The sequence below is a fragment of the Lactuca sativa genome, chromosome 6, assembly GCF_002870075.4.
Source record: "Lactuca sativa cultivar Salinas chromosome 6, Lsat_Salinas_v11, whole genome shotgun sequence".
NCBI classification, from domain to species: Eukaryota; Viridiplantae; Streptophyta; class Magnoliopsida; order Asterales; family Asteraceae; genus Lactuca; species Lactuca sativa.
In genome coordinates, this window is record NC_056628.2 from 22,289,840 (window position 1) to 22,304,555 (window position 14,716).

Here is a 14,716-nt window from a genome sequence, read left to right on the forward strand (position 1 = left end):
CCTGCTTAAGTAGAATGTTGTTGTTGAAAAGGTTACCTAGCAACAGAGGGGCAAAAACGTCTTTTTGACTCTCATTTACCCAGGGGTAAGCCCAGCAGCAGCTAAATTAAGGTTTGGATTTGGTTGACTGGGGCACCACCACGATATCCACCACCACCACGACGTCCACGGTTCCATTACCAAAGACTACCTAGAAAAGATTCCAGAAAAATTAATAATGAAGAAACTATAGGAAGACTGAAGATAATATTATTGAAAGTGATTATGTAAAGTGTGAACAAAGGGGAAGAAGATTCTCTGTTGTAACTTGTTTCTTGGAGGAGATTCTTTGTTGCTAACTTGTCTCTTTTTAGACTCTCCACCTTGTTCTCTTAAACCAAAATGAAGACTTCAATGAGGATTCACACAACATCCATTGATAGCAGCAAATCAGGAAGCACAATGGTTCAATCCCATTCAAGTTTCTTTGGACCTATCAGCAAGATAAGAATACAAAATTCTTGTCATGATGGAAAGATTAAAAGCTAGTAAGATTTAAATCTTTGCATAATGGAAGAAAATGATGGGGGAAGAGCAGGAGCAGGAGAAGGAGCCATAGATAATACTAGCCCAAATAGGTTGATCATATGTTTGATGATCCTTTCTGTTTCACCTACAATAAAAAAAAAACAATTTATAGACCCACATTTCACTTTGTTTCTCATAAAGTGGTAAAATTTTTTAAAAGAAAAAAGATATCGGGAATGGAAATAAGATTTGGACTTCCAACCATTGATCTAAGCCACATGATTTTACTCTTACCCTCTTTTCCTCCACTATAATTACAACGAACTGCATATAAGTTTGTATGGAAAGCTTTCCCTTCAATTTCTAGCTTCTCTATTTTAGGAATTCCTGAAAAAAAAATCCAAGAAACCTGTTTATATATTAATTGAAATTACAAAGTAACGAAAATGATAGATAAGAAGAGAAATAAGGTCAAGTCTAGAAGACAAGACCAAGGGAAACAGGGCAGTTTCAGATATGCAGTTTCACTCGATCTTCCAAATGTATCTGTTACAATGAATTCACATCTGAAGAAATTACCAATGTTATCAAATCACAGCTTATATGGGCAAGAACATTATGATTGTAATGGCTTAAAGGATTTGTTCTCTTCTGAACAAATGTACCTATCTTTTTTATTTTTTAATACGGTATGATAAAATAAGTATTTAATATTTAAAAATATGAAACAAAGTAAGTTTTAACAAATTTGCATTTTAAGAAAAGTATATAAAATAAATCTTGAAAAATACAAAAGTAATACCTAGGAGAATTACATCAGTTGGCTCTGACAACTTCAGCTCACCAACAACCGAATCGCTACGAACAGGTGCATACCTTCAAAATATAGAAAAAAAGGTTTTTTTTATATAGATGTATATGTATAGATTAGTGAACTAAATAAAAAAAGGTAGAGATATTAATTACCCGAATAATAAAAAAGCAATTGAATACTCACTCGGGGCTTGCGAATCTCATTACATGTTCCATTATTAAGCATGTTAAAAGCTCTCGTGTAATGTATTGAACTAAAGGGCATTGAGCTTCACTGCATACCTGCATGCTAGCATGTCCAATGTCAATGAAGGCTACATTGAGCTGCTCATTTTCAGGTAAGTCAGTTTTGTATATTCCATAAGCTAAAGTAGTGGCTGTTGTCTCATGCATCAACCGTAGAGGATGCAAACCGGCAATAGTAGCTGCATCCATTACCACTCTTCTTTGAAGATCAGTGAAGTAGATAGGTACCCCAATACAACAATCCACAACTGCTGCATTTAAATTCTTTTCAGCTATTGTCTTCATGTTTGAGAAAACCATTCCCATAACTTGTGTTGGGGTGAATGACTTTGTTTCCCCAAGATACCTTGCATTGATCAATGGGAAACCATCGGGTCCCTCAGTAACTGAAAAAGGCAAAGCCTTGAGATCTTGTTGCAATTCAGGATCAGAAAAAGGACGCCCTATTAACCGCTTAATTTGGGAAATGGTGTTTTTTGGGTTCATCATACTGGTTGCAGCACCAGCTGTTCCAAGAAAACGCTGTTTATCACCAAAACACACAAGAGCAGGAGTCTCACGTTTTGACTCATCATTAAGAACAACATCAATTCCCCTTTGTCTGGCAACTGCCACAACACAACTCTCATTCCCAAGATCAAATCCAACTACGTTCATCTTTACTAAGTAAAGTAACTCGTTTAATTAATGAGAAGTTACTCTGCCTCACAGGAATCAATCTGCACAGATGAAAGGTAATTAGATTTATCAACAACTGTTCGATTACTCATAATCTGCTTAACAAACCACAAGATAAGAACCATTAGAGAAAGTATTCACAAAACATCAATGAAGATTGTGATAATCTTCATCAGAACTCTCATCTTACACCTTATATTCACTCTGGGCAGATATTAAGGATGGATGAAGCTCCTTTGAAGCCATGAGATGGTGTATCAATCTTTCATCTCTTTCTTTAGAAAATAATTTTAACATGACTTCCCTCCCAAGAACTCCGTCAGCCCAAGCGCCCAACCCACTCCAGTAAATTTGCTGGAATGCATATCCAACACGTTGCAATACCAAAAATAAAAAATAAAAAAATTATGTAAGCAAAATAAGCATATCAAATAATATAAAAAATTAATTTTATTCTTATGTTATATCAAGAGGAAATATATTAGGAGCCATTCGTATGACAAGTTTATACGATATAATTGAAACTTCTATGTAAAACCAGATAAACATAAAAGCAAAAAAAAAAGGAACAGTTTTGTTGTAAACTTAATTTCTATCTTTTTTTTTACATAATGAATCATCTGAAATTGAGAGAGAAACAACAAAGCTAAAACATTCATATTTTTTTATAAAATCAAACATTCATATAAATTGAGTTCATTCTTCTAAATTCTAACCCTTTCTAACATTATAATAGATCAACTCAAGAAGGCCCATCTTTCTCAATCCCAAAAGGTGCCTCTAAATGCCAAATCATTGATAAGGACTTTTCACAAACACTTAGCGTGCAAATTTAAAGGCCACATTTTGAAGTTGATCCATGAAACTAAAAATAGACATACATGTGTGGATTGTTAATGCTTCTGATGTTGAAACAGCTAGTTCCACTGCATCTGTGATGTCAACTCTATGAGATTTGGGGTTTATCCCATTTTACCCTTTTAAAATTCCAAAATTGCCCCTTTCAAAATTAAAGTTAACCCAGCAGCCATGGCAAGAATCAAACTCAGCAGCAACATTTTCAAAAGGAAAAAAAAATATTTTGATCAACCGCAAACCAAACAAGAAGATTCCAGTATTGCCCTTTGTATATGACATAACAATGAACCCAATAGTCTTGACTAGGATCAAAATCAGCGAAGAACAAGAAACCCTTCCATAAATTTGTCAATCATGGACCAATAACAAAAAAAACTTTTGATCAAGCAGCCCCTGCTTCTCAAACCAAGGAGATTAGAAGAAAAAAAATATCAAAGAAGAGGCTACTGCGATAAAAAGGAACAGGGGTGCACCCATTTTTTTTCCCAGTAATACCGAATTCTATCAAAATTAACAAGCTGACCAAAATGCCCCTTAATAAGTAACCACTATTTTCGAAAGCAATACAATCCAGAATAGATGAGCAAAAATAAAATCAGATAGAAGGTGCGTGAGAGAGAGAGAGAGATGGTACCGTGTGCTTGAGATATGTGGCGGCTCTTCTGAATTTTCTACGGATCTGTAAGGAGGGTCAAGGGAAATCAAATTCAGGAATCAAGAACTTGGATTCCATAAATACGAAATCCTAAGTCATCAGTTAAAACCCTAAGTCATCAGTTAATAGAGAACAACATTACATGCTTCCTTTTGCGGACATTTACCCCAATTTCCTCTTTCGTCTCTCACTCTAGAAACCCTAATCCCTCCGCCACAATGAACACCATTACAGTTTCCACGGCGCCTTGAAAGCCCTAACCTGAATCTCTCGATCAGAAGCGTATCTAGAAGGAAGCAGGTCAAGGAATAGTGCAAGAAAACTATTGGCGAGTATTCTCAATAACAGCAGAGAGATGAAGAAGGTGAAATTACAGCAACGATGAAGTAGATGAATGGAAATCAGAAGCCCTTTTTCTTGATTGAGATGATGAAGTCGAGAGATGGAGATGAAATCGTAACCTTCGATCTTTGATTGAGAAGCTGCACAACAGTGTGAGGAGAATGAAAGATGCGTGATAATGCTTAGGGTAGGGAGGGTAGCGGGCTTTTCTAATTTTTTGGCTTTTCTTTTCCCGCTTGTAACTAAGGAACGCGCGTTCATTAAAATTATAAAGCGACACATATAGAGGGCGCGCATTTAAGGTACAGCGCCCTCCGTGTTTTTAATTTTTTTTCTTTTGACACTAATTTAAAGGCACGCAATAATGCGTGACCTAAATCCTTAAATTTTCTGAAGAGATGACACTCTTTTAATGTCACTCTCGTTTGCGTAACATAAATTAATGAGTGTCGTAATTTGCGCGTCGTAAAAGGCCTTTTTTCTTGTAGTGTTCTATTAAATAATGTTATATGTTGTCATTTTTCACAAGTTTATAAATAATGATTTTTTTAAAGATATAACACTACTTAATTATATCAACAACAAATATCAATGTAGAATATAACACATAACAATAATCAAATCTAGAATATTAGTCATAGTAAAAAAGCACATTTAACTATATCATCATTTATAAACGTATATTAGAATATTACACTTGTAAATTATTAAAAATAGAATTATACACTTCACTATGTACATTATATCATGTATCATATTATAAACGAAATATGGAACTAATTGATTAGTTCAACAAACAAAAATCAAAGTAGACTATAACATTTTGTATCTCTACATATAGAATATCCAGAATCCAAAATAAATAATCATTAGTTGAAATGAGTTCATTGCTTGAGTGTGATTCTTTAGCACCATCATTAATTTGACCTACAAAAAGTATTCCATTAATATTTATTATTGTATAAATATTTACAAAATTGTATTCTAAACTTAATTTTCTGAATATGTAAGGACGTATGAGCAATGATTTTCAATTGTTCTAATCAAAAGATATACTATGTACTATGTAATGTAATAAAAATGTGATGAAATGGGACCAAGTACCACTTCTGCTTCATGTTAAACTGGTCCAAATTCAGCTTTGACTTCACATGCTATTGACAAAGAGGATAGTAACTAACCTAAACCTTTCACTCAAATAATCAAAATTATAAAAAGAATGATGAAACATGTTTCAAGCGTCAAGCTTCAAGCATCAACATGGTCTGAGATTTCCCTACAATGATTACAGCAATCTTCCACATATGTACCATTTAGTGTACTTGTCTAAATATAATGAAAAAAGAATAACATTTATATCAACAAGAATATGATTTAATCATTTAGAGGCAAACAAAGGAAAAGAAACTTTTGATAAGTACCTATTTCCATTTCACAGTTAGTGAAGGTGCATTATCACTTGACTTGATGTAACGATGTTGTTCTATTGTATTTATCATCAACATATATATGTAAAATTCACACTTTAGAGCCATAAATTGCTACTAGATAGGAGTTAATTAGGAGCATGTCTAGGGTTTAAATGCTTTAGAACTTAAGTTATGATTATTCTCTTAGGCATTTCATCAAACATATGGCGTATCAAATAATTACTTCCCTAATTCTTCTCTCCTCAAATAGATGGTACATTAATTGCTACTAATGATGAGTTGTTGAAATCGCTTTATAATGGCGAAATTGTTCATGATGATGAATTGAAGAAAATCGATCCTTACTTATCCTTCTGTGATTTGCAATCTGCGATTGAGAAAAAATTGATTAAGAAAATTATGAAGATATTGACTCATTTTTGCAATTATAATTGTATGACTCTAGTTAAAACAATCATCAGCTGAAGAATAAAGAAGATGAACTAGCAAATCACTAAAATTGTGAATTTAATAGCAGAAATTTTGATAGGAGAGGATAATTGATAAATCAATGAATGTCAATCTCAAAATCACGTTGATATGGTAGAAATACATGCCTATTGAAGGCGATGAAGATCTAGATTTCCAGGATATGACGATTTTGATTAAAAGGATAACTGGTCGATTAATGAATAGTTATCCTATAGAATTGATGATATGGTGTGAGGCTTGAAGATCGAAGGAGATACAGATCATGATTACGTGAAAATTGAACTAATTTTTGTAACGAGTACGTTTGATGATTTGTTTAATCATCCAATGACTAATTTGCCATTAATTAACAAATCAGGTACATTAATAAGTCTTAATCACGTTCTTCATGAGCCATAGGATCAATTTTGATCAAAGGCTAAGATGTTGTCACGTCTCATAAAAAACTATTGGTCTCAAATGAATATCTCTCTCTCTCTCTCTCTCTCTCTCTCTCTCTATATATATATATATATATATATATATATATATATATATATATATATATATATATATATATATATGAAAAACAAAAAAATAAAATCAAAGTAAAATGGACTAAGGATTTGAAATACATTTTTTTTAAACCATAAGGATTAATCTTGTCAAATTTTTAAAGGTAAGTAGGAATCTAATCAAACACATGGACCAAAACTTTAATTTACTCTATTCTTAATTCTTACGGTTGTTTCAAAAACCCATATTTTGTCACAGTGTTTAATTTATTTTTACTGTTTTAATATAGTTTTCATGTTAACAAGATAGGCATATAAAAAAAAACAAGAGTGTCTACTAACCGCCTTTTTATAATGTATAACTAAAAGTGTAGAAAGTGTAATCATAATTTTCTCATTGTTTACAAAAAAATCTAAATTTATTTAAGACTCAAGAGTATTTCTTCTTCCCTTTATTTGCGAGTATAATATGAGTACTGCTTTACAAGTGTTAACCTTTTGAGTTTGGCCTTTTTGACTGCATGCTTTTATACTGGCTTTTGAAGAGACACATAGTCACGGTCATCCCAAATTTAATACCCTGTGTTTATATATATATATATATATATATATATATATATATATATATATATATATATATATATATATATATATATATATATATATATATATATATATATATATATATATATATATATTGTGGCTGTTAGTATCTAAACTTATATATAACACACAAAAACTACCTTACATTGTTTGAGTCATTTATAATAATAATAGAAGATTATTTTTTTTCTACATTTTCTACTAATTTATCTCGGACATATAATACATCTTTCATACTCTTTCATCGTGCATTGTTCACCCAGTTTAATTATTCGAATCGCTAGCAACATAACCTAAATAACACAACTTGACGAAGTACAATACGTATATGTTCTTTCATTTGAAAATATGCTATTCATGATTAAATAAATAAATTTATATTATCAGACTTCATCATCTTATTGTTTATTCCTGGGCTTTTCTTATGTTGATGAGTGGATTTTAAGGCCATTGTACCCTCGTAGCATATGTTTGCAAATGACAAATATGATATTTTTTACAAAATGTTTGTCATATAAATGATAAATTATATGTTTAGGATATGAGTTCTAAATAAATAAGACGTTATCTAATTTATTTCTATTGAAATTATGTGTTTTATGAAGTTATATACTAAAGTTTATATATGACAACTACATATTAAAAAATATCTAAAAAATATGTAACCACATCATTTTTCAACCTCTTTTCATATTAATATTAAAAAAAATCAACGAAAAATATACACTATATGCATATTTTTCGTAAAACGAAACTCTCTTTTTTTGAATTTTTTTTTTTCAACGAATCACTTTTTGTATTAACATCTTAGATAATTAAGATATTTTAAAAAGAAAATATTTAGAAAATGTTCAAAATAATATGTATATATACACAAACTCAAATGTGTATGATCTTTCAAACATGATTTTAGAACTTTTCCTATATTTAAAAAAATAATTAAAAATATGTAAATTCATTTATTCACCTTTTTTAATATTGATATTCAGAAGAAAAAAATACGTAAAATATGCACCATATATATATATATATATATATATATATATATATATATATATATTATACATATATATATATATATATATATATATATATATAATATACATATATACACTCCCGGATGGATGGAGAACCTGGACTTGTGGGCCTCATCCATCAATACATGTCGTACTCCTCCCCAGTACAGTACCCAGACCCTCCCATGCAGGGTCAACAACCCTCGATTGTCATAATCAAATGAAGCCACTCGGCTCACAATCCTATCGCACCTTCTGGCGCTCCTCCTTCACGACATCTAACCACCGACGCTGCCTCATGTTCAGATTTGGCTGATCCATGAGGTACCTCAAACTCCTGTGATCCGTTTAAATGGTACACTGGACCCCATAGAGGTAATGCCACCAAATCTTGAGGGTGAACACCACTGCTGTCACACCCCGAAACCGATGGCGGAAATGTTCCGGGGCGGAGGACGTCATGTAAAGTATCACAACCAATGTACATAGCAAGCATAGTAAACACAACAAATACATTAGATAGAAATATTTACACTTGTTAAAAGCAAAGTGATACAGGTTTTATATATACATCAGTATAACAAAAGTAAAGACGAGGCTTCTATACTCTCCATCTTCTCCAAAAGAAAGTGGGATACCTTTCTAATGAGAAACTGAGAATACAAGCAGTTTTAAGAATATCAACATAAGGCTGGTGAGTTTATAAGCGGTTTGTTTTTGTGAAAAAAAAAATGTTCCTTTAAGTTTGCGAAAAGTTGTTTCCCAAGAAAATCCCATATTTTCTTATAAAAGAAGTTTGGTTATCCATTTGTAAACAACATGTTTATGACAAGTTAAGTTATCCCAGGAAAAAACCCTTATTTTCCTTAAAAGTTGGTGGTTGGTTATTGATCCAAAATGAAGCGTACAAGTATCTACCATACTTTTAATGTTAAGTAAAGTTCCCTGAAAGTTTGGTTATCCTTGGAAAGTACATTAGTTTTAACACGTATATAAAACTAATCAGTAAGTTGTGAAATAATACTTAAGGGTATTACTGATATCCTCTAGTAATCAAACAATTATTACTTTAAGGTTAGTTCACTAAGTTCATTATTACTTAAGAGTAAATCTCCATTATCTAAGTTGCGAGTTCCATAACCATACGATAAACTAGATATAACAATAAGAAGTCCAATATCATTTTATGACTTTTGTCACCCGTAGACCTGCGGGTCCCACTGTAGCTAGCAGCGAGGTGCGGGGTAGTCAGTCCCGTATAGATATATACACTCAAGTCACGTTCTCCCTCCAGGAGATTCTGGTTACAGGGGCGGTCCTCCACTCGCGTATCTTCATGGAGTGTTACTAAGGACGTGTCTCCAATCATAAGAATAACGAATTTACAATTAATAATACGGAAAATCTTGTTTTATGAATGGCATGAAATCCTTTGTGAAATATAAAATATAACATTTTATAATAAGTTTCGCAATTAGTTTGAAAACTAACTCTGCAAGTTAAACGGTCGGTTAATACGGTTTTAAGTGTTAAAAGCATACTGAACATGTAACATTTCATATGAAATAATAAGTTTAATTACAAGATTTCCTTGTACTTTTGCTTGTATTCCCCCCCTGAAAACATGAAAAAACGGAAAAAGGTGTAGGGGTATGAACTCACCAGACGAGGATGTGTCGGGTAGGACTCTAGGTTTCAATTTAGGACTTGAACACACGCGAGGATCATATGTAACATGAAGTGATACATAATGGTATCTAATTAGACATTGAATGACTAATTAAGCAAGTAAATACACTCTAATGCATGGAAACACTTTATCTTAAGTGTTGGAAGTGGTACGGGTTGCATCTAAGGAGTGTAGGGCCTAGATAAGGAGTTTACTCTTCGAGTGTAAACCCATAGGGGTGTTTACGGCCCAAAGACCATATCCCCCATGAGTTTACAGTCGTAAACTCATGGGTGGGGTGTTTTTGGGTGTTCAATGGTCTTATAATGCACAAGGGAAGGTTCTAGGGTTGAATCAAAGGCTTAGGAAGTGACCGGGACTTGAAATGACCTTGGAAAAGGGGTTTATAGTTCTTGAAGGACCCTTGGGGAGTTTACGATTGTAAACACATGAGTTTACGGCCGTAAACTCATGTTTGTCCATTTTTCATGTGTTTTGGTGGTTGTAGGTTAAGCATGCAAAGTTCTAGACCCAAATATAAGCCATACAAAGTGTTAAGGGCACTTAAACACCCTTTGGAGGTGTTTACGATTTTGGGAGACCTTCCCAAACCGTAAACTCATCTGTGGCTCTTTTGCATGGTTTGGTGCATCACATGAAGGAATACAAGGTTCTAGGCACTCATGCAAGCTTTTGGAGGTGCTTAAGGGGCAATTTAACACCTTAAAAGGTGTTTACGGTTTATGAAGGAGTGTTTACGGTCCATGAATGTTCTTGGGCCGTAAAATCATGTTTATGATGGGTTTGATCCATAAAACATTCCTATGTGCACATACAAACCCTAATGCTTGGATCTAGGTTTCTCTAATTGAACATGCAAATATCCAAGACTTTGATGATAGATCTAGTATAATAACACAAGAAAACAGATCTAAACGATTACCTTGAATTGCTTGCTTGAATCTTCTTGTCCGTGGAGCTTAGAGTCACAAATGTCACTCCTATAATGGCTTACAAACACCAACTTAGCAAGAGGATGATTAGAGAAAGAGAGGAGAGGGGAGGAAGTCAGCCCGGGTTTCTTCAAAGGCAAGAGTGCTGATTTCCTTGACCCCAAGGGTCTATTTATACTAATGAGGCTCCTAGGGTTTCACCCTTAAACCCTAATTGGATAACTTAGGCCCTAAGCAATCCAATCTCCTTATGATAAGCCTTGGACGATTTCTAGTTCTATCCTAACCCTAAAATCGTCCACCCCTTATCCATGAAGGATTATAGCCCAAAGTACAACTATCATACAATTGACAGTTTATGCCCTTTTATTCAATTAATTTCTTTAAGTCACCAAATTAATTCCTAATTAATTTATGACTTATATTAATCAAATAACAATATTATTATTCCTTATATTATTCTCATAATATATTAATAATATTTCTTCTCTCATTATAAATCATCCTGTCAAGTTCCTATGGTGAAGGCAACCCAAAAGGACCATGCACAACCGGGTCAAATACTTGCCTAATATAGTTGCAGCCTTAGACACTATTCCAAAAGTCTCCCACTTGGATAAGTCTAGTAACTATATACACAAGCATAATCCGATTAGCAATCGTAGCTCTTAAAGACGCTGTCAAACTCTGATCTTATCAATCTTGTCCTTTAGATAAGGGATCGTACAGTCCTCAGTTTAGATATCATGCAGACAATTCTATGGAACTAATTTGTCCAGCAGTTGGTTTCTCGATCTCAAATTTATTTGACATAGAACTTAATCGAACACATCAATTCAGTTCTGACTGGGCCCGACACATAAGTCAAATCAAATCATCGAGCGGCTGAGATATCGCTTTTACCCTCTTAGGATAAAAGTAACAGATAAACTTCGACTTATATGCATTTACTTATTCATTAATCAATTATACACAACAATGCGTTTTATAACATCAATTTACTGATGTAGTTTCGAATTATCAATGTACAACTAATTAATAAATAACAAACCATATATCTAGGTTTTAAGACCATATGATATTATCGTCTTGCGATCACCCTTTTCATCACATTCCATAAGGTGATGCCAGCAAGCGCGTGTTTGTTCCAATGCTCAAAACTAGTTAATAAGCACTCATGAACGTTGCAACAACCTTTTGCTATGTCTAATACCATTTAGACAATCTACACACCAATTCATGACAATCTTCATTCATACCTACTTCCAACACATGAACGATTGTGGACTGTTTGAATAATCCGATTATTCTAAATAAACTCAATTATTCTGGAAGTCAAAACATGCAAAGTGAAACAATAGTTAAATAATTAACATAAGACAGTAGCTTTACTTATAAATAATACTCCTTTATTTAATCATCAAATGTTAATTACATTTATCTATTACAAGTTTCTAAAACTATCTAATCTAATCTAATATCATCTTTCAGTCCAATACTCCTAGCATGCTGCAAATGCTTAACCCTACTTAGTCCCTTCGTAAGCGGATCTGCTGGGTTATCTTCTGATGATATCCTCTTAACCACGAGTTGTCCTTCTTCTACATGATGTCTAATAAAGTGATACTTTCTGTTGATATGACGAGATCTACCATGATCTCTTGGTTCCTTGGTCAAGGAAACCACTCCTTCATTATCACAGAAAATTTCCATAGGCTCCTTTATGGCAGGCACAACTCCAAGATCACTAATGAAGTTCTTCAACCATATTGCCTTCTTTGACGCTTCGCTCGCTGCAATGTACTATGATTAGCACGTTGAATCAGCTACGGTTTCCTGCTTGGAACTTTTCCAAGTCACAACTCCTCCATTAAGGGTAAAGACCCTGCCCGACTGCGAACGGTAGTTGTCCCTGTCGGTCTGAAAACTGGCGTCACTATACCCTCACACCTTCAAGTCATCACTCCCTCCGAGGACTAAAAACCATTCCTTGGTCCTCCGAAGGTACTTAAGGATATTCTTGACCGCAATCCAATGGGCTCTGCCAGGGTTCCCTTGATATCTACTAACTATGCTCAAAACAAAGGCTACATCAGGGCGAGTACAAGTCATAGCATACATAATTGAGCCAACTGCGGAAGCGTATGGTACTCGGCTCATTTATGCTATTTCGACTTCGGTACTCGGACTTTGAGTCTTACTCGACTTGGCATTACTTTGTATCGGTAATTCTCCCTTCTTCTAATTTTCTATACTAAAACGTTTTAGTACTTTATCTAAGTAAGTGTTCTGACTAAGTCCTATTAGTCTCTTACTTCGTTCTCTCACTATCCTTATTCCCAAAATATAGGAAGCCTCTCCGAGGTCCTTCATAGCGAAGCACTTCCCGAACCAGGACTTAACCTCCTGCAGTGTCGGGACGTCGTTTCCTATTAGTAGTATGTCATCGACATACAGAATGAGAAAGCTTACAATACTCCCACTGGCTTTGACATATACACACGATTCATCTTCTCTTGTACAAATCTAAACTCTTTGACTTTCTCATCGAAGCAAAGATTCCATCTGCGAGACGCTTGCTTAAGTCCATAAATGGACTTCTCAAGCTTACACACTCTATCTGGATGCTTCAGATCAACAAAACCCTCTGGCCGAGCCATGTAAACATCCTCAGCCAACTTTCCATTAAGGAAAGCGGTCTTGACATCCAGTTGCCAAATCTCATAATCATGAAATGCAGCAATAGCTAGCATCACTCTAATAGACTTTATCTTCGCAACTGGTGAGAAGGTCTCATCATAGTCAACTCCGGGAGTTTGAGTAAAGCCCTTCGCAACCAATCGCGCCTTATATGTGTGTACGTTTCCATCCACGCCGGTCTTCTTCTTGAAGATCCATTTGCACCCAACGGTCTTACGTCCGGGCACATTATCAACCAAATGCCAAACTTGGTTGTCATACATGGATTGGATCTCGTTGTCCATTGCCTCTTTCCATTTTGCAGACTCCGGGCCTGCCATGGCTTCCTTATAGCTATTAGGTTCATCTAGATTTATTAGTGTACCATCACTATTATACGTGTCCCCTTCGGTAGTAATATGAAAACCATAAAACTGGGGTTGAAATCTAACTCTTTCTGAACGTCTAAGAGGTAATGATGCGAAGATTGGAACTAAGTTTATCATCGTAAATCATGAGGATTTGACCAGAAGGAAGATTGAGACGGATAGCTTTTTTCGTAACAAAGGATATCAGCATGATTGGGGCTCAACCAATCCATGCCGATGATAACATCAAAGCTCTTTATGGAGACTAGCATAAGGTCGATGGGAAAAGAATAATCGTTCAGAGTAAGGGTGCAGCCTATGAATATATTATTAGCGTTCTCTTTCTCACCATTAGCCATCTCGACTGTAAACGTTTCAGTTAATGGCTAGGATTTATGTCTAAGAAAACGCTTGAATGCATGACTAACAAAACTTCTTTCAGTACCAGAATAAAATAGGATGCATGCATAGGAGTTGTCGAGAAGGAACGTACCCATGACAACTGTGGGATCGGCGACTGCTTCTTCTTGCCCCATCGTTAGAACTCTCCCGGTGTTGTTGGTTGTTGTTTCTTTGGGGCAGTTTCGCTTGTAATGCCCGACCTCACCACAACCGTAGCAGGCCTGACTGACACCTTCTCCAGAAGCTTGATTGGTTGGTTGGGTTGGTGTTTTGCAGAATCGAATCGTATGCCCCTTTTTACCACAGTTGGAGCATGACAGTTCATGGCATGGGCCAGAAGTGAGATGATGGTAGTTCCACTTATCGCACCGAGGAAGGGTACTAGCATATCTACTAGTAGGTGCTTGAGTGGCAGGAGTAACAACAAGAGTAGTAGCAGCGTGGACTGCCACAGTTTGTTGTTTCTTCGAGGGCTCCTGTGAAGACTGACCCTTCTTCTGTTTCCAGAATTTTCTTTTCTCACCACTCCTTT

The 14,716-nt window shown here is 34.7% G+C and overlaps 1 protein-coding gene across 1 annotated transcript; it reads right to left on the reverse strand.

The window, feature by feature from the left end:
* Positions 1-524: 524 nt before the first annotated feature.
* Positions 525-2,223, reverse strand: LOC111899463 (heat shock 70 kDa protein 15-like). The gene is made up of 4 exons (XM_052764856.1): positions 1,505-2,223; positions 1,310-1,383; positions 802-894; positions 525-652 (listed from the first exon to the last, which is right to left on the reverse strand). Exons 1-4 carry the CDS (start codon positions 2,221-2,223, stop codon positions 525-527), a joined length of 1,014 nt encoding a protein of 337 aa, XP_052620816.1.
* Positions 2,224-14,716: the final 12,493 nt, after the last annotated feature.